The sequence below is a fragment of the Ochotona princeps genome, chromosome 2 (assembly GCF_030435755.1).
Source record: "Ochotona princeps isolate mOchPri1 chromosome 2, mOchPri1.hap1, whole genome shotgun sequence".
Classification (NCBI taxonomy): domain Eukaryota; kingdom Metazoa; phylum Chordata; class Mammalia; order Lagomorpha; family Ochotonidae; genus Ochotona; species Ochotona princeps.
The window spans coordinates 45,607,482-45,629,005 of NC_080833.1; the positions used below are offsets into that span (position 1 = coordinate 45,607,482).

Here is a 21,524-nt window from a genome sequence, read left to right on the forward strand (position 1 = left end):
ACATCCGTGCCTATCTTACTGCAAGGACTGGATAAGCTGACCTCAGTGGATGTGCCTGGGACAGGCATGCAGCATAAAGATCCCTACTGATTCTGTCTGTAGGACCATACTAGATGCTGCCAGCAGCATGGCATGGAGGTGGCAAAGAGGAAACATAGGTCATTGCATTCAGACACAGCTGACTCTGACCCTCGGTGTTGCTGTTTGGCTGTTATGTGACTTTGGAAGTCATATACATTTTCAAGGCATAACTTTTGTTTTCACCCGTGAAATGGAGAAACAAATTTATAACTCAGTGGATTGTTGTAAGGATCACAACAATTTAAGTACTGAACATAAATACTGGGAGTTCCTTAACAGAATGCCTGGTTAGCATGTAAACATAGCTGCTGTAGGAGCTCTGATTTGGGGAAGGCTTTCTTAATACTAGTTCCTTTGCTCTCATTATCCTTGGGTCCAGGTAGTGGTAGCTCCAGTTTAAATATTTAAATGGAGGCCACAAACAACATCTGACATAATCTCCTTCTGCTAGATGACTATCCATTCAACAGATCTTAATTGAGTGTTAATTATGTCTCAAAATCCTGCTCTCACAAAATGTTGACCTGTTGCTGCATATCAAAGAGAGAATTCTAAAGGAGACTGGAAGTTCTATTTCATTGTATGCAGGAAGAAAGTAGGACCTTTGCGTGCAAAAAAGTAAACAATTTATTCACAATTCCACTCCGAATAATATGAGAACTTAAATTGCAATTCAGAACCTGGGAGCCTGGCATCTTCAAACTGCTGGCAAATTTGGAGCTGCCCAGACTGGAAGATAACCTAGATTATCTGTATGGAGGGTCATGTCCAAATCCAAGACTTTGAGATATAAGAAATCTCTGGCAGTGTAACTTATCTCCCTTCCCTGCACATCACTGCTTTTCTAGGAGATAACAATGGACTTGAAGGAATAAGAAAGCACTCAGGGAAATAATCGATCATGCCATGTTTAGTTATGTAAACAGATGTCATTGATGCCAAGGATGAAGAGAACAGTCTCTGCTCTGGACTTTGGTGAAAACATTCCTTTTAACCTTTATTTACAGCTTTTTCCTTATTATTATTTTGCAAAAGCTATGTGCTACTTTCTCAATAGTATCTTTGAATGTGATTCATTCAGAAATTTGCAAGGAAGAGGTAGGCAATAATCAAAGGCTTGGGTTTCAATTCTAGTACCCTCTTCACTGTTTCTGAGAGTTGGATAAAGAATACCAAACTGTGTGTCTACTGGGTTGGCTTTGTTACTTCCCTGCTAGCAAAAGAGCAAAGAGACTTTTTACCTTATGTTTTCCTTTGTCTTGACTTTCTTCACCTTAAATCTTTTCTTTTCTTTCTGAAAGAAGTGCTGCAGTCTTTTAAGTGTTTCTTTTCCATCTAAACTAAGAGGAATCACAAACTATGAATCATGTGGTACTGGGTAGTACCTATATCCTATAGCTAGAAAGCTGCTGTGTTAACGTGCCAACAGCTAGAGTTTTCTTCTTTAGGGCATGCTACAAGGTCTCACATAGCAGTCATCTCTAATGCCAGTAACTGTCAGTACAAACTTTCATCCACCCAAGTTATTCTCTACTTTTGCAGACTTGATGGAACAAAGTCCTTTAGAGAAGATAATCCAGGGAAACAGAGTTTACAAACGTTTAGACATATAGTATAGGAATTCCTGGCTCATGAAATTCAGCATACTGCATTTCAACTTACTGACTGATAGAGCAATGGTCATTACATTTGCTTCCCAGATGACAATTAAGATGCTTCTAGATTTCATTTTAGAGGAAGCAAGAGGCAGTGACGTATGATCCCACCTAGCATGTCCTGTCCGGGATGTCCCTTTCCCTTTATCCTTTAAATATCCTGCTTTTGACCTTTGCCTTCTTCCTTTTCATCTTGTATTCTTAGTAATTAAACTTACAAATATAGCCATTAGAACAAATATTATCCTTTAAATAATGAATTGCTAGACATTAATGTCCAGCTCTCAGTCATGCAAAGGCATAGCTAAGTAATAGCCATTGATTTGCTCTTGGAAAAGCAACTGCAGAATTGAAACAAGTTTTATTGGCACTTACTTCTCTTTTCTCATTATGTCCTAACACAATATCAAAGTCCTCTTTCCCGGGAAATGGCTATTTTTGCAAATGAGAAAGCAGTGTAATTTAAAATTTATAGCTTATGATTGTACATAATCCCAAGCATCCTATATATCACCAGATAGTATTGCAATAGCTTATCACCACTGTTATGTAAGTCTTCCCTAAGGGATGGTAAATGGGGTAAGAGAGTCAGTCATTCTCAAAGCTTGATTTTATGGACTAACAAGAAACACCATAAGCTGGAAATTCAAGGAAGAAACTCACTCTATAGTTGAGCTGTTGTCATTTGTTTTGTAGATATCTTCATATATTTTATTATTTTCTTCTGAAATAAAAATGATTTTAATTATTAAAATACAACAGATAAGCCTGATATTTAACAACACTATTTACCTACTAGGCACTAGCATCTTGACTTTTTATTCTTTGAAGTCATTTTTACTGAAATTTATGCACATTTCCACAAGAGTACAATAAAAATAATTAAACCATTATAAAGCGATATACATCTGAAAATTAACTATCACTTCTAACTCGTAGCATCAAAACTGATGATTTAGTCAAAAAAAGTTGATTTATCAATACAGTGTTTTCCCCATCCTTTCTTTTTGCTATATTTAGTACATATCAGCCAGGATCTATGAAACATTAGACCTTGTTCTGAATGCTGAAAACAATGGAAAACCAGCTGCATCTCAAATAATCCTTCCTGTTACAGTCAGCTCTGTTCAGCCCAGCACATGAGCTTAACACACAGAGCTATGCTTTCATTTCACCCTGGTGACAGAATCTAATGAAAGTAACTTTGGATTAAACTTGATCTAACAACATAAAAATATTAGAACATTCACTTAATTTCTGTGCCTTAAAATATTGGTTAATTATCTCCAAGGTATTCCTCTATATTAAATTCTGGGATTTTAAAAAATATTTGTTTATGTTTATCAGAAAGACATATTTACAGAGAGAAGAGAGACAGAGAAAAAGATCTTCGGTTCAATGGTTCACTTTCCAAGTGGCTTCAATGACTGGAGCTGAGCCGATCCAGTGCCAGAAACCAGGAGTCTCTTCCAGGTCTTCCATGTGGGCACAGGGTCCCAAGGCTTAGGCCATCCTTTACTGTATTCCCAGGCCACAAGCAGGGAGCTGAATGGGAAGTGGAACATCTGGGATATGAACCAGTGCTTATATGGAATTCTGGTATGTGCAAGGTGAGGATTTATAGGAGGGACAAAACTAATCTGAACAATATTTGATAGCCCCTTTTCATTACTTTGTCTTTTTTTTAAAAGATGTTTTGTTATTAATTGACAAAATTATATATATATTTATAATGTATTACATGAAGCTTTGACAATTATACCTAATTGTGAATGACTCAACATGTTATTGCAAACATGTTATCACAAATGGTGTTTTTTTTTTTTTAGAAGAACCTTCAAGATAGGGGTATGTATTTGACACAGTGGTTAAAATCATACTTGAGATGCTCGCTCCCAATATCAGTACAATAATTCAAGTACTGGCTCCACTTCTAGTTACAGCTTCCTGGGCAGTATCAGAATATGGCTCAAGTCATTGAGTCCTACCAACCACATGAGAGATCCAGATTGAGTGATTGAGTTTTTGACCTGTGGCTAAACTCTAGTTACTGAGACTCTCAGCGAGTGAACCAGCAGGTATCTCTTCCTCTTTCTCTTTTCCCTCTTCCTCCTTTCAAATAAAAATGAATTGTTATTTAAAAGGTGATAAAATCATTACAGAAAATTTCTTCTAAACCATCTAGGTACCCATACTATGGCATAGTGAGTTTAGCTGCTGCCTGCAGCATCAATATCCTCTAGGGGCACCAGCCGAAGTAATAGACCTGCAAAAGCAGAAGATGACCCAAGTGCTTGGGACCTGTTACCCACATGGGAGACCCGTAGGAAGCTCTTGTTCTCCTTGTTTCCCCATGGCCCAGCCAGGTGCCATTTTGCCATTTGGGGAGGTGAACCAGCACATGGAAGATCTCTGTTTTTCCTTCTCTGTAACTAGGACCTTCAAATAAATTAAAAATCTGTTATATAAAAGTCTACTGTCTCAGCAATTTTCATGTGTACAACTCATTGTTACCAACTGTAATCACACGTTTTATAATAGATCCCCTCAACTTATTCCTCTTGTGTAACTGAAATTGTGTTATCTTTTTACCAGTGTCTCCCTGTCATACATTGTATATAGTGTCTTTTATTCATACATTAAATATTTTTAATGTTTCACATGTGCCTGGCATTATGTTAATGACTGGAGAGAAAAGGTGGTAACAGTTTAGAGCGACTAGAGACACATGCATGCATAAAGGAGCTAACAGTGTGGATGGGCGATAGATATTCATTGAAGAATCACATCAACGAGAGCTGTGAAATACAAGTCCATGCACCATGAGATTGTATTCCCTGATGCGATAATAATCAAGCTGATATCAAGACAAAGAGTAACCATGCCAGTTGGCAAGGGGCCTGGGGGAGGAAAGAACATTCCAGGAATTTCTACATGGAGGTACCTGCACAGGAGCCTGGCAGATTGCAGAAGCTGGAAGGTCAGCAGAACTGACTCTCCAAGATGAAGACTGAGGGCAGTGCGATTCAGGCCCTCAATGTGAAGGTCAAGCAGTATTTTATATATACTTTAAATTATTTTTATTTACTTTAAGGCTTTTATTTATATGCTTTTCACTATTTTTACTTATACGAATATAGTTATTTTTATTTATTTAAAGTCAGAGACCAAGAGATACATACAGAGAGGTTGCCCATTCTTGCAATTGCCAGAAACCCAAATCTCAATTCCTGTCTCCCAAAGTACCAGGGACTTGACCACTTCGGTTATTGTCTGCTGCCATCCAGGGTGTGCAGTGGTAGAAAGCCGGCTGTGAGGGGGAGTGGAGACTAGAGCCCAGGCATTCTCACATGGGACTCAGGCTTTCCAAGAGGCATGTAGTGCATTATGCCAAACACCCATCCAAAATCAAGCAGTTTGAGAACAGTCCTGTCATCAGACTTGCACTATGAAGAGATTGCCAAGGAAGTGCTTGACCAGGAAAGTGTTCCTTACCATGTGAATGTCCTTGTCTTCAGATTCTAAGAGTTTTGTTTGCACATATCATGGTACCACTTTTTCATCTCACCATCATGCCAACCATACATTCCAGCATCAAACATATGTATAATAAATGACATCACTCCTCAGCCACACACCCACTCTGTAATTCCTGCTGACATGCTCAGAAATGTATTCATGTACTTACCCATATCTGAACTGAAGGATTTAGAAAAGCCTGATTTTGGTCTATGGGAAAGAAGATACACAGACCCATTATTAACCTGGTAGACCTCCTGGACATGAACATGTTCATCTTGCAGCAAGGGCCTTACCGTTCTCCTCTGGAGCACTCGACATCATCATACGTGTCCTCTGCAATGGGACTTGTCAAAAAGACCCCTGGCTCTGGAGGTTCCGTAGCCAGCTCCACAGCATGCACATAGCCACCTGGAAGGAAAGCACAGACCCTCCCTGGAGATCATCTGTCAGCTTCTGTATAAACGCATTTTACACACATCTGTGGCATGGACGTGGAAACAGGAAAAGGCAGATGACATGAGCAAAAACTAAAATATCATCCTGCTGCTGGTAATCCTCACGCAACCTGCAGTATTTTTCAGAGCCTTAGTTGTGAAGCCTGAAGGATTTGGGGACAAAGACAATAACATGTACTCTGGGGTGGCTGTTAGGCCAGTCGTTATGCTGCTACTTCGAAGACTTTCCAGAGTGCCTGATTTTGCTCTTACTTCCATCTTCAGTCCAACCTTCTGCTAATGTATGCCCTGGGAAGCAGCTCCATCCTCGATGGAGACCTAGACTGAGTTCCAGGCTTGTGGCTTTGCCTTATTTCAGCCCTGGATGTTGAGGGTCCATTCGGGGAGTACACCTTGCAGATAAAAGATCAATATTTTATTCTCTCTCCCTTTCAAATAAAAAGAAAAAATATACAGAATTAAAAATTTTAAGATCGCATACATTATTATGTTATTGTGAAAAAGATTAAATACATTTATACAATCTGTGCCGTTTCCCTGATAAAGCAGTAACTGTTTGATGGCTCCGCTTTTAATCTCTGACCTCAAATTTTGACGCTGTCTAAGGTCCACGCTTAGGGCTTCTTTCTAGATGACCTTACCTAGTTATATGGCATTTTTTGCTTAAAGCTAACATTCTTGGATAGGTTGAGCACATGTTAATATGTATTATCAGATAATGTTGGAATTAGACAGAAGATCATGTACTAGGCTTAAAATGCATAAGGCTTCTCTGCACAGGTAGTTAGGCTACTAAATGCAAGTGTTGGCTTATTTCATAAACTCATCATAACTATAAAGCTGTTTCTTCTTTATCAGTTGGCATTGTTAATATTTTTAGGACACAGATGAAAACTGCTTTCCAACAAGAATTATTGATTACAACTAAGAGGTAATATACCAGAGAAGTAAACAATAAGCAATTATATGGTACTAGTAGGTGAGTGAAAAATAGTGTTGTATCCTTTAACAAGAAATCACTTAAGATGTAGGTTTGAAACTCTCTCCCTGAATGTCTGTTCCCAGAGGTATAAGGCCTTGCACTCTCTAGAGAAATTGAGAGTAAATTTCTCCAGCATAAAATGGACATGCTAAACAAACAGTTGTTTAAGTCTTAGTTTGAAGCATTTGAAAAAACAAAACAATTTTTAATCTTTCTTTTTGGCTGAAGCAAATGTAAATTTACAGCTTCATTTTGATCACAGATGACTCTCAAATTTACATCTCGCTGTAGACATTACTCATGAATTACAGATACCCTGTCAACCTTCACACCATTTCCATTTGGATGTCTAAACATGTTGTGTTCCATAACAAACTCTTGCTTTCTCATTGCAAGTTTGCTGTTCCTCAAGTTTGTCCTCTCTCAGGCCCCAAACTTTGGACACATCCTTGTTTCTCTTTCCTCTCAAATTTCCCCTCCAATCCACAGCCATCTGTTAGCACTACTGAAACATTATCTGGAGTCTAAACATATCTCTCAGCTGCTCTGTGATGTGTCCTTCCTCCAAGCTACTACTGTCTTTTGCCCAAATGATTACAGTAATCTCCCAAAAAACCTGCTTGATTTACCCTACTTTCTATTTTCAAATCAGTCATCAGATCAATCTATTAAGTGCAATCAAACCAAGCCTTTTTGGTGCTGAGAATTTTAGATGGTCATTAAAAATCAATTTTCAAGAAATGCCCAAATTTCTGAAGCGGACTCTATAGCCCCTTGCAGTCTCTGGGCCCTATCTTTCAGTCACTTTACCACACTGGCCTCCTTGCTGCTCCACTCACACCACAGGCTCCTGCCTCAGGGCTTCTGCCCTTCATTTTGCCTCTCCTTGCAACAGTCTAGCCAAGATACACAGATACCTCTTTTCTTCATCTACATTAGGTCTGCAAGGTCATCCATGTGCATCTTTAAAGTACAGCTCTAGCTACCAATCAAATCTAATTTTCTTATTTTAAAATAGCATTTATCACTGCTTTTTAATAATATGCAGCCACATAGTAATATTTTATTGTTCATGTATTTGTTGTATTTCTCTGCAGATTGGAATATAATTTACACAGGGATAGGGATTCTTGTGCATTTTGTTTATTACCTGAAACTAAAAGCATGGAAATATTTTTTGAATACAGAATGAATATATTATGTTTGTATTTTAGCCAGTATATTTAGTGTTTACCAATATGTTAAATTTTTTATACTTACCATCTACTATTTTATGGCACATTTTATTTCACTTTATCCTTCCTGTTACATATTTAAGAGTTCTACTTTTTATTCTATTTTTCTCCTTCCTATTTTTTTTTGGAAGGAAAATATGTTCTATCTTTTGAGTTACTGAATTGTTTTAAAATTTAACCTATTTTATGTAGGAAGAGTATACATTTTGAAAATAAACAGCACATTTTTCCAAATTAAACAATTTCATGAACATGGAACAAAACATAGCATAGCCAGTGTCTGGGATCCCCCATTTTGAACTCTCTAGTCACCATCTGCCCCTTCCCCAACACTACAGGGTAGCCACCGTTTGACTTCCATTACTAGAGGTAAAGTCTGATCTTTGTGACCCTTATCCTTAACTGAGTTATTTACTGTGTATTTTTTGACGTTGCTTACTTTAGCATTGTGTTTGTGAGACCGATTCATATTTTTGCATATATTTATAATTAATTCATTCATATGACAACCTCTTTCTCTGTGTGAATAAGCTACAATTTATTTATCCATTGTACTTCTGATAGGCATTTTGAGCAGTTTCAGTTTCAGGCTATTACAAAGCAATTTTGCCATGAACATCTTGTGTATGTTTTTGGTAAACTGAAGAATGCATTTATATTAGTTTTATACATAGACATGGAGCTTTAGGTTGTAGGATATGTATATATCTGATTTTAATATTACAATTTTCCAAAATGATTATTGTAATTATAATCCCACAAAATGTGAGTTGCTCCATATCTTCACAAATATCTGATATTTTCAGAATTTTGTGTTTTTGCTATTTTCATGGTCAGTTGGAGATACTGCTTGAAGGTATCACTTGTATTTCTCTAATAGTTCATAACATTGACCCTTTGTCATATCTTTGCCTTTTAGGCATCTTGCTGTTGCATTGCCTGTTCAAATATTTTCTCCATTTCACAATATATTTTCATTTTTATGACTGGTTTCTAGTTCACATTTTCCTATTACAAAACAGATTTTGAAGGATGGATAGAACACCAGGGAGTAGAGAGTGGAAGTAAAGGCATTCCAGTTTGAGGAACAAGACTGAGGAACACCACACAGCATGTAAGTACATGAACTGTCAACGGCTGAAGTGACATCAGGGAGTCGTGTAGCACCAGGCAAGACCAACTAGGTTGAAGATTTTAAGGGGCCTTGAGTCCATCTTGGGATTCGTAAGGGTCACACAGTACTAGACTGCACTGGATATCCACTTTGTCTATGTCTAGCCACATTTTTTCCATCTAACAGCTGTTCTTTTTCCTTGGAATTTTCCAATCTGATGACATGTAGTTTAGACACAATTTATTCTAATCCCAGTTTCAGAGGTAAATTTATGGCAGGGATTGAGCCAGTAAGAACATTATATTCGTTATCTTTAATGATTGGTTTAGGGATAGCATATGACCCATTTAAAGCCATTAAGACTCAGATCTTAGTCTTACACCTTTTTTTTTAATATAAGATAAAAAGTGGTAGTCCTCCCTTAGGGTTTTTGTTTTGTTTATTTATTTATTTATTTTTTTCAAATTTATTTATGGGGATAGGTTGTAAGCCTGTCACTGCTTAGTCCCCTACCACCTCCACAAGGAAAGAATTTGTTTTCAGATGGAAGCAGAATTAGAGACAGAAAAATGAGGTTTTGTGAAAATGTGTCTTTGAATGTTGTCATGACTAATCTGTGTGCTAGCCGATCTTTTCCTTTGCTGAACATCTTATGATTCATTTAGTGTTGCCTACAATCAAGAGCTTTGATCAATAGGTAAGTAAAATGCAATCTACAAGATATCTTCAAAGGATATCTTACTATGCTGTTTCATTAGTGTGTCAAAGATGACACAAAGTGTTTCAAAGTGTTACAAAGATGACAGGAACCAGTAGGAATTTAAAATTATTTTTAAAAAGCTGTGTGCCCCTCTCATACACTGTCTTTCAGATTTGGTCCTTAAAACCACTGTGGGATCTGTAGTATGTTTCATTTTTATAAAGGAAAAAATTGAGTTGGAGGAATATGAAGCTACTTATTACAGAGCCTAGATCTGAATTCAAGTTTTCTGCTTCAGGCCCGGCGCCATGGCCTAGCGGCTAAAGTCCTCACCTTGAACGCGCTAGGATCCCATATGGGCGCCGGTTCTAATCCAGGCAGCTCCACTTCCTATCCAGTTCCCTGCTTGTGGCCTGGGAATGCAGTTGAGGATGGCCCAAAGCCTTGGGAACCTGCACCCACGTGGGAGACCCAGAAAGAGCTCCTGGATCCTGGCTTTGGATCGGCACAGCATGGGCCGTTGTGCTCACTTGGGGAGAGAATCATTGGATGGAAGATCTTCCTCTCCTCTCTTTCTCTCTGTATATCTGGCTTTGTAATAAAAATAAATAAATCTTTAAAAAAAAGTTTTCTGCTTCTAATTCCAAAACCTTAAACTATTGCATAACTGTCTCACTTTGACAAATTACTTGGTACATAATAAATATTCAATAAATGCAAGAGTTCTTAAAATGGATTAAAATCATGACCACACTTAGTTTTAAAACAGTTTGGTAATGTTAGAGAGTATGAGGAAGAATTAAACTTACCTTGTCCTAGTGAATACGCGGGCAGCTTTGGGGCCTGAGAGAAGGCCCTTATGTGGTTGACCTCAGCCTCAGCTTCCTGCTGCCCGGCCAGCATGCTGCTTCTGTCTTCATGGACTCTGATCATCTGGATTTTTCCAGATGCATCTACCTAAACATACATGACAAAGCATGTAGCATGGTGCTTTGACATGTCCGGTTCTTTGCGCATCCTGTGATCTTCATTCATTCATTTCTCATGGATAACAATTCTTTATTTCTCACTTAAACCTGTTCTATTAGATTCTGTTTTCTGCGGGCATGAACCATATCCTTCATTTACCTCTGAACTGGTGGTTTTACCTGGCACATAGGCTTTCCTGTGAGGGACAGGCGGGCTACTGTGCAGTGCCAACCACAGGGGGCACTTTATATATCCTGTCTCCCTTAATCATTACAACACTTTGTGAAAAAAGTATCATCGTATCGTCAGTCCTCTTGATAAAGAGCTTATTGAGGTAAATAGCTTGCCTCTGTTGCTACTTGTAGTTCTCCATCAAGGCAGGGCTCGATCCCAGAGCCCTGTGGTTTTAGTCACTGAGGGATGGATGTGGATATTCCTTTCTCCTTGCCTTCCTGTGGCCTGACGTTTCATCTTTCTGCCCAGCGTTTTTTGGTTCCTTTTTCATCCACCACTACTCAAGGCAAGACAGTCTGAATTCTCAAAGTAAAGACAGGTGATGTACAGGGTGATCATGAAGATGAAATACACATTTTGATTAGGATAGCAAGTGATTAGTGGTATTCACAGCAGTAATGCTGATACTATCTTAAGAGGAAAAAAATAGATAGTTTAGTACTCTTGCCTACAACAAAGCTAAGGAAAAATCTTAAAAAAACATGTTTTATAAAACTATTTTATAGCGGAATAGACATAGATGGATGAGATATCAGAACATGAAAGCAAAGGAATAGGATTGTTGAAGTGTTAGAAATCTTTTAACGTGGCATGAAGGCTACTGCAGAGGGAGGAGCTTAAGCAAAATGGGAAGAAAGATTAGACATGAACCTAACAAGATAGAGCAGAGCTGCATTATAAGGGGGTTCTGGAGGCAAAGCAGAGTTTGGGCTTTGTTTCTTAGTTTTGGGAAACCTGTCATGGGAGAAAACATCCATATTTACATTTCAGGAAGATGTAGACAATTTGACAGAAAGAGACATGTGGAAAGAGAAGAATTAGAAGCATTTGGGCCATCAAATGTTTTCTAATCATCAAAAGAACCAGAGATATTGCCATTTCTCCTACTAAACCAAGTGGACAGAAGACTGACACTATCTAATACATGCAAAGGTACCTGGGAAAAGCTAATGCAATAAGCAGATATAAAGCATGCAATAGCCTCACTTTTTGGTAAGATCTTGGACAAACTATGTGGAGAAAAAGAAGAGGGGACACTGCTTAACTCACATGGCCAAGAATGACATTTTTAAATAGGGAGAGATAAGACAGCAATGAAATTAACATTTTACACAAAAACAGTGACTGCCATGCTTGGACATTGTCCTCTAATGAAGCAGTAGCCTGATTCTCTTAGAACTGTCTTTTAGGGTATTCAATCACAATGCGTTAACTATCTACAGATTTGTTTCTATTCTCAAACGGCACTATGTGGCTAAACCACTCCCATCACTCACCTAAAATATGCCAAGCAACTTGTAACAGTCTCAAAATCTCAAGCAAGCTTACTCCATAGAAATGAAAAGGACTTCATGGCGCATCCTGACCCTCTGCTTGGCTCCTGTTATATAGGTAGGACTGGAGCAATGCAGATGCCTGCTTCTTCCTGTCCGGTACCTTTCATCCTGGTCTTCTGTTCCTTTTCTCAGATATTCCGATCAACCCCTCCTGATCACCATCCTTAGCACTCACTAAGGGCATTGCTCTCATCTTCTGGACTTGACACTGATGCTGCTTGATTCTGCTGCCCTGGCACTGCACCCTTCTTTTCCTCTGTTCTTTGACTTATGCTACTCCATGATACTGTGGAAACACTCATGTTGGTTTAGCTGGCCCACCCAACAGTTCAGGACTACAGTGCCAACATTGCTGCTTGTTTTAAGCAGCTCTGTATATGGCACTGGTACACTTTGATACCAAAATACAGACACATCCTAAACAAATACCTAGGATATTTTGAACCTCGTAGGAACCCTGGTGGTTACTATTGCTTATGTCTGCCACCATACTACTTAAAGAAAATAGTGTCCATTGGAGACAAACAAGTAACACTCACAGTGTTTAATATTAATTACAGTAGCAACAGCACTTTTTGTTTTTATGGTAGCTGATGGTTATTGAAGCTTTTATGCAAACTATTTCCTCTTTTCCAAAACAAGACAGAATGGGGATGAAGTCATATAGATGTTGTTTATTCTAGTTTTACAGAAGAGGTGGTGGAGTTCAGAGATGGAGTCACTCTTTTAAGTGGGGCTTTGAGGCACAAGACATAAGGAAATCCTCACTCCATGACTTGCAAGTGCGGGAACAAATTTTTGGATTTATTGGATCCGCCTAATTTCGTATAAGGGTAATCTCCAAATTCATGTTAATTGAGAGATAGCACCTCTGGGAGGTAATTTGGGTCATATTGGATCTGTCTTCAGGAATGGACTCTTCATGAATTAATGATCAGCAAGGGAGTAGCTTTGATATAGAAACCAGCTCTCTTGCTTTACTAGGCGAGTCTCACCACATGCTGCCTTCTGCTATGCTGTGAAGCAGTGAGAAAACCTTTAACAGATGCTATCCTCCAGAACCATAAGCCAAGTATACTTCCGTTCCTTTTAGGTATTCTGTTTTAGAAGAAGAGAAAAGGAAGTAACACAGATGGCACTTGACCAGTGAGTGCTTCTTTTGTGCTTGTATCCTGGGTTCCCTGTTGACCTGCTCTAGACCCTGTCCTGTTTCCATGCTGTCATTCTGGGATAATAAACGGAAATTCAGCCTGGAGCTTAGGGTTTTGTCTTGTCCATTGAGGATACCTGACACCCTCCATAACTTCTGACTCTGTGCCCGTGTAACTCAGCAGGTCTTAAACTCTAGGAATCACCCTGAGGAACTGATTCTGTTCTAGGTTTGAACTGTATGTTTCTCCAGCAGCCTGGAACTCAACTACCTTTAAAGGATGGGTTGAAGGCAGATCTTTCTCAGATTTGGGAGGTTCCAATTTGTATGGCTCTTTTTCCTTCATGTTTTTGTCTTCGTATTCATGTTCAAGGCTGAAATGTAAAGAGAAATTGGGGGAAAATATATCAGAACATTTATATTGCAGTGTTCAATTCTAAATAGAATGAATGAGAAAAATGAGTTTAAACTATATGTATGTAAATAGTTTAAACATATATATATATATATATATATATGTGTGTGTGTTTTTAAGATAAAGGGACTAGAATTAGATCAATCATATAGACAGCTTTCCTAGGTTCTGCCTAATCCAACTAATTCCAGATATCAATTCTTGCTTAAACTCTCCTAACTCCCCATTGTCTGTTGGGATAAAGCTTAAGGCTCTTGTAACATGGATCCTAGCTTTTATTCTAATTCCATCTTGTTCTTTGTTCTTTTCCTCTGCGTATGTTCACGTAACACCAGCATTAATACAGTTGCTGGCATTACAATAAGCTTGATAGTCCTAAAATCTTTCAATTACCACATTCATAGAGAAGGTTGAAAAAGATGACCCTCCAAGAAAACATAAGTAGGTGATGTGAACATTTCATATGAGTTTCCTGTTTGAGTCCTAGCTGCTTCACTTCCAATCCATTTCTCTGCTAATGCCCTGGGAAAAGCAGTGGAAGATGGCCTAATTGTGTATTTTTTCTGCTGCTAACCCATGTGGGAGAGCTGACTGACGCTCTTGGTTCCTGGCTTTGCCCTGTTCCAGCCCTAGCTACTGCAGACAACTGGGGAATGAGCCAGCAGATAGAAGACTTTTTTTGTCTCTCCTTCTGTGGGTGTGTGTGAGTGTGCATGTCTAGTTCCCTATCTCTGTGTATCTTTCAAAATAAATAAATCTCAAAGAAATAAAATGTCATCTATGTAGATCTAAATGGACCATGCAGATTCTTCTCCAGACAATGCAATGTAAGAATGATTCACATAGCACTTACACTGAATAACCTATAGATAATTTAAGTAAAAAGGGAAGATTTATGGAGGTTACATGCAAAAAAAATGACACCATTTCATAAAATACATGGGGCTTGAGCATCCATTGGATTTCGGTATTTCTGGGGAGGCCTTTCTTTGAGGATACTAAAGGGTAACTGTTGGGGTAAGTAAAATACAATATTAAGGGTAATTTCACCTGTTTTTTTAAGGTATGGCTACTAGAAATGTTTTAAATCACATACACACTTTGCATCCTATTTCCATCAGAAAGAGCTGGTCTAAATATTAATTAAGGAGCTCAGGCCCTTGTGGATCCAGCTCTGCATACTTCTCTACCTTATTTCTACTGAAAACACTGTACACTTTGAGCTCAAGCAATAGACAGCTTGCTTGAGATTGTTGCTTCCTGGGCCTTTCTAGTTAACATTCCGTTTGCTCCCACTTTTTCCTGTGCCAGGAACACATATTCTGCCATTTTTACTGACCAAACCCATACTTCAGGGAAGCATTCTTGAAATCTCAAGACTAACTTTTGTTTGTTTTTAAGCCTCACCTCTGTGTTTTCACACAATGCATAGCAGGAATTGTATTAGATTATAATTTCCCATTGAGTTGACCATTTCCCCTACAAATCACCTTCCCTACTCCCAGCAATCAAATCCCATATCCATCTGTGATCAATGACAGAATTCTGTTCATTTTCATGCTCCTGAATCCAGCAATATTTGAATAGGACAAAGGCTCAATGAATACTGAACTAGTTTTTCTTTTCACATGTACACAGCATGATGCTTGGTACTACAGAACAAATTATTAGGATCATGAATTTAGCACTGATGGGAACACAAGGAGCCACAGATAATCTGCACAGCTGAAGCAAATTATTACTCTGCAATTCAGAATTTCCTGGTTTTCAAATTCAACCAGACATCCTGATAGTTGCTTCTCTAGTACCCACTGACCTTGTTTCTTCAAATGCATTAGAAAGAACTTAAGAGATAAAGGAGAGTCAGAAGAAGCTAGTAGGAGCTTGCTGTGTTCCAGGGCCCTGCTCTGGATCCAGGAAGAACAGAGCTCTGGAAAACACTGTGAACAGTAAAATATTACACCCCCTCCCCAAAAGGCGCTCTAGGCATTGGAGGCATAAAAGAAAATGGCATGTTAGCAAGCAAGCTTTGTATTGTGATATCAATGCATACATGTGTGTACTACACAGCAGAGCCACAGGCAATGAACTGGCTACTTTTCTGGAAGTAGGAGAATCAAGCCAAGTTTCTTACAAGAGGGTTTTTGTTTTTTTTTTTTTGTTGTTGTTGTTGGATCAGAGCTTGCTAGGCTGTTAAGTTGGAGTGAATTGATAAATTACACATGCAAAGGCAAAGACATTTGAAATAGCCTGGAGAGTGGATTCCTGGTATGTATTGGATACACAGGGCCTGCTGCATTAGTGAAGTGTGGACTAGAGTGAAACCAGGTCAGGTGGAAAAGCCGGGCACCATCACCAAGCACTTTCCATGCACCAGCCACCCTGTATGGTGATGGGGAAACTGAACCAAATCAGTCACTGGAGACTTAGCTGTCCATTCAGGAAACCAGTTTCGCTGTTGAAGGGCTCATGGTTGGAATTTTTTTTTTTTAAGATGAAACTTACCTGCAACTTTCATGGAGAAAACTCTTCCTAGGCTGAAAGAAAAGAGAAAAGCCACAGTTTTTTTTTTATAAATAATCATAATCAAACTGTGTGGTTTGACTATATATCATGGGGGACTACACTAAAAGTTGAGGAGGGTCATATTTCAATACGGAGTTAAGGCCAACACTGACAGCAGGAAAATCTAAGAGTCATTGCCCATGAAGCTAGACATCATTCTCCAAACAAACATTTCTGAAATAGTGGTGCTTGTCTCAGGAAATGCATTTTTTGACTCAGAAAAGATATTTTTTCTCTGCACACCTTTCTAGAAATGTATTCATAGAATAAAAAACTTCTGAATCATATGAGGAAATATGAATTTGTGACATGTAAAAAATGTCAGAGGAGACAACACCTACAGGCAAGTATGCAACTAAATCTGGAAATTTTCCCTTGCCCACTCTTCATGAATGTATTCTCTGATGAAAACCCAGCTCTTCCATGATTTGGCTTCCCTACAGATAGGTGCTAGCGATTACAATATAATCTCATATTTATCCAGTCAACATGTTTCTGATGTCATCAATTAGCTGGAATCTAGCCACAAACCCTAAATGAAATACAAGTTTACTAAGCATCTAAAATCCATCCATATTTTTCAGGCGTAAAAGTTTATATACTCTTCTGTGGGAAGAGTTCTGTCCTACATCACTTAAACATGCAGTAAATGAGATGTTGTACCAGCATCATTATAAGTAACATGGACCTTTTTTTTTACATGTTTACAGGTTATATGATCTCAGCTGTGATGTTGTCATTTATAAGATGGGAATAGTGACAGCAGCTCACAGGCAGCTCTGGGCAATAAGGGATATCACGTATTCACAAGTGTCTGGTATGCAATAGGTTCTAGGTATATGCTTGAGCACAAGAAAGATTCATTGCTAGATACAAAGAGGTTGACATTAGGAAGAAATAATCATCAGAAAGGAGAAGACTGACAGAAAAGAGATTTGTAGTGTGGCTTTCTGTGAAGACAAGTTCTTTCACATGAGCCCAACAGGAACTATGTCCACCCAGTTCTTTATAATCAAGAATGTATCCAAGTCATCAGGAAATGATAAGAGAGATGCTATTCACTTCGCCTAAAAAAATATAGATATGACTACAAAACATCTGATTAAAAGTTGTAAAATTGAAAATACTTTGCTGTTATTTTATTTGAATGGAATAAATTTCAGCCATCTGGAGAGTTCCTTTTTTGTCAAACACTTTTTTGTCAAACACTGCATAAAGCAGACAGAAATGAGTTTATTGCATTAGAAAAATCAAAGAAAAAACCAGAGAGCACTTCCATAGCAGGTACTGTTACTAGCCTAAATTTTAGGGTAAAAACAAATTTCATGTACAAGCTTTATTGCTAGGAAGTAGTGATGGTTTCATCCCTTCTCCTTCCCTGTCCTTCTTAACCAATGGAACTCTATGGAGATGTCCACTCTGATGAAAGAACATGATTCAATTTCTAATTTGTATGCCTGGTAAGTCCATGTGGAGTTAGCTGGCCACAAGAAGCAAGCTGCTGAGGTTCTGGAAAAGACAGAGAAGTGTGAGGAAGGGGCCAGGAGAGACCCTAACCTGAGCATGGGCTCCCACAGTAAGTGGTAGTGGGACCTGCATGCAAAGAGGCAAGGGGAGCTTGCCTTCCTGCTCTCAGGTTCCTCCAGCTTCCCACAAACTCTAGGCATTAATACATATTCTGCTGGTCATGAATGGAAGCTGTTCAGGGACCAGAGCCACTGAAATTCTCTCAGCAGACCCATTCAGGCTAACTTGTCAGAATAGCACTGAGTCTGAAGGTGACTTCAAGGTGGAGCACATTAGTGGAGACTGGTGATGCGACAGGGATTGGAAAAAGCCCAGTGCCCTGTGGAGATAGATGAGAACTCAGGGCAGAGAAGTCTTTGGCAGGATGTTGGATGACAGAGCGGCAGGGAAAGGAAGGACTTGATCGCTTAAACCACTTTTCTGTCCTCTCAGCAAAAAACCTCGGAATGCTACCTTCTAGGGACCAAAACCTGCTTCTAGGTCCAATCTTAAACAACAATGTCTGTCTGTTCTCACTCTATTTTATCATGGCCATGCATTTGAGGAATTTATGTACCTTGTGAAAAATTAAAATTGCTCACTTTATTGCCCTCCAACCTTAAAGTTCTAAAATGTCACTTGACATTGTGACTGGTCTTGCTCTCAGTCAGGTACCAGGCACCTCTAAGGCAGAAGAGCATCTGTCCCTGTAGCTGAGCCCATGAGGTCATCTGATATGACTATTGCAAAGACGGCAGGGGATGGGGACAGAGATGGACAGCAGCCTTTCTGAAAGGCACGAAACCACCCAAATCTGACAAGTGACATGGAGCCAGGGCAGGAGGGGAATGAGAATGCCTAGGGAGGAGACTCAGGCTCCCTTAGTCTCTTTGCCACATTTCCTTGAAGTCCAACTTAGGGAAGGTTCGTGCAACAAAAGGGAATATAAAATCCTCTTTAAGGAGATGTATAGTAACTACATAATGGAGGCTATCACATCCAAATGTGAGGATACAATACAGTATGCGTCTCTACTTCCAGACCAAAGATGGACTCCCAATGAAACTGTTAAATATATCTTGACAATAGGATCCTGGACTCTGCCATTGTCCATGCCCGCAATGATGGACATATGACTGTTTATGAAGAACTATATTATGGTCATAATATAGGGGGAACTCAGTGTGGGGGAGGGACTTGGGAAAGGGTAAGGGAATCCCAGGACCTATGGAACTGTATCATAAAATAATAATAATAATAAAGAAGTAAAATAAATAAATAAATAAATCTTAAAAAAAATAACAGATCAGAAACCTAACAGATTGTTCCATATCAACTCCCAGCAGCAAGTCATTAGGAAAATGTCCAGTCATGGCTTCTTAAAGCAGGAATGCCAATAGCAAATATGTATGCCCTCAGAACATATTTAACCTAGGATAGCATTTCAAGTGGAAGCAACTCCAAATTTTCTTGCCATTTGATTGTGCATCACTGATTCCTTCTGTATCAGAGATAATTTTCTAAAGGTTTGTGCCTAGAGATTGCATGTTGGTCTGGGTGTGTAGTTATACAAACTGAAAGTAAACTGAGTCATGATTTGCAGGTACAAGGCCTGGTCTCTGCTGTCACAGCCTAGACCTTTGACTGCCATTCCAGATCAGCCATGCTAATGAAAGTGTGTGTACAAATTAATACTTCTTAGTAACATGCATAAGAAAATCCAAGTAGAGAGAAGAACATTCTACACTAAATGTACCTGGTAAAAAAAAAAGAGTAGCACCTTAACTGACACTGAAAAAAGAAATAACATGAGATGAGACCCCCTCCACAGTATGGTAGGCACTATACGTGGTGCTTATGGGCTTTGATATAATTTTTGAAGAAATTCAACATCACAAGAATTGGTTCTCTAATGTAATGTGCTTCTATTCTCACATCTGCAGTAACCACAGAAATAGACTTCCTATTTTCTTGTAGAACACTGTATTTTAAGTAAGACACATGTAAGGCTCAAAAGAGGGCAGTGGCTGTTCCCAGCTCTTCCTAACAATCTGTCCATCAGTATTTATCTTCATTCTCAGAAGATGTGGATGTTGCATTATTCCTAGTTTTTTAGGTGAGGAAACAGATACAAGATTACATATTCCATGGCTGTGATTAGGCCAGAAGTGATTCACTATGGGTCGTAATCTAATTACTACTTCATTGCTTTCAAAGTTGTATCTTGTACTAAAGAAGCTCAGAAAGCATGCCTTGGAGGATAGGGTTGTTTCTTTCAACAAACAGCATATACAAATTTGTCTTCTGCCAAATACCTCTTGTTTAGGAAAGGGTCAGTTACTAAAAGTCCGTTGGCACTGGCTGCCCCAAGTAGGGGTTGGAAATAGCATAGAGTCATCTCCTCCCATCATACCACACATTATCTTTCTTTAATAAGAACCATGCTGGAGTCTGGAAAAGCCTCAGAAATAGAAGAAAAGCAAAAAGGAAAAAAATCCCTTTCTTTCCTCATGAAAGGAGCTAGAATTATTGTACCAGAATTATCTTGTACACTTGAGTGACTCAGGTTTACCATGTTGGTGTAGAGATAGGAAACAATACCTGTTGCAATTCTTCAAGTGTAACTTCATATGTTTCTAAAAAACAAATAAACACATAAAACAATTATTTTAAGGTGGCTTATCTATCCATTTCTTAGTACCTGGCATTATGAAACACCATGAATTCAGTTTTCTTAGCTTTGGCAACATCAGCTCACCCAAGGCTCATGGAATTAGGAAGTTTTGGGGTTACTCATTATGGTTTTAATTCCTGTGGGGATTTCTTGAATGGAATTTATAGTCAATGAAAATGCATTAAAACATTTTTAATTTCCTGTTTTAATAATACTACACAGTTCTTGTGTAAGAGACAGGAGTGAGATTTTCTTAGGAGCAATGAGAATGCAAACCGGAATGGACAGGATAGGCAAGGGGACTGACAAAAGCCTAAATCTCACTGAGATAAATGGCCCTCCCCTTGTACCAAAGTGTTTCGCTTCATCAGAATTTCACTTAAATCCCACCTGAAAAGAGCAGCCCATCAACTGAGGCATCATTTATCCTCTGATGGTTTATGGATTTTTTTTTTTTTATGACATGAGGCTAACCTAAGTGATTAACAAATTTGAGGAATGGTGAAAATGCAATTCAAGTTCAAATGTTACCACTTAATTCTCAAGCATTTCAGAGCAACATGTGATTGTTGACACCCATAACTAAAATTTAGCATGGATGTTCATAAAACTTGGGTAATCCCACACTTTGTTTTTTGAACAAAATCTTTTTATTCTGTTATTTCTTCCTTTAAGCTTTGCCTAGCTATTTCTATTTTATAAATGTGTTTGTGACATAATTAGCTTCCTATCCATTAATGATATGGGCTTGTGTTTCAACTCTAAAAATGATAATCTCCTTCATTCCACATTTATTTATCTGTCTTAATCTTCCTAAGAACTAACAAATCATCATCTCATTTACTTCAGGCAAGCTTGGGGGTAAAAAGTAGGAGTATCTATTCTCTTAGAGAAGATGACATCACAACTCAGAAATGTTTACTGTCATTG

General features: G+C 38.6%; 1 protein-coding gene across 1 annotated transcript in view; it reads right to left on the reverse strand.

The window, feature by feature from the left end:
- The window catches only part of FYB2 (FYN binding protein 2), a 103,039-nt gene that overhangs the window by 12,571 nt on the left and 68,944 nt on the right, over positions 1 to 21,524 (reverse strand). Inside the window, exons 6-13 of the mRNA XM_058680832.1 lie at positions 20,522 to 20,556; positions 16,355 to 16,386; positions 13,706 to 13,808; positions 10,554 to 10,701; positions 5,552 to 5,666; positions 5,425 to 5,465; positions 2,400 to 2,460; positions 1,323 to 1,421 (exon numbers count right to left, since the gene is read on the reverse strand). Of these exons, the coding sequence (XP_058536815.1) occupies positions 1,323 to 1,421; positions 2,400 to 2,460; positions 5,425 to 5,465; positions 5,552 to 5,666; positions 10,554 to 10,701; positions 13,706 to 13,808; positions 16,355 to 16,386; positions 20,522 to 20,556 (634 nt within the window). The remainder of the gene's footprint in view (positions 1 to 1,322; positions 1,422 to 2,399; positions 2,461 to 5,424; positions 5,466 to 5,551; positions 5,667 to 10,553; positions 10,702 to 13,705; positions 13,809 to 16,354; positions 16,387 to 20,521; positions 20,557 to 21,524) is intronic.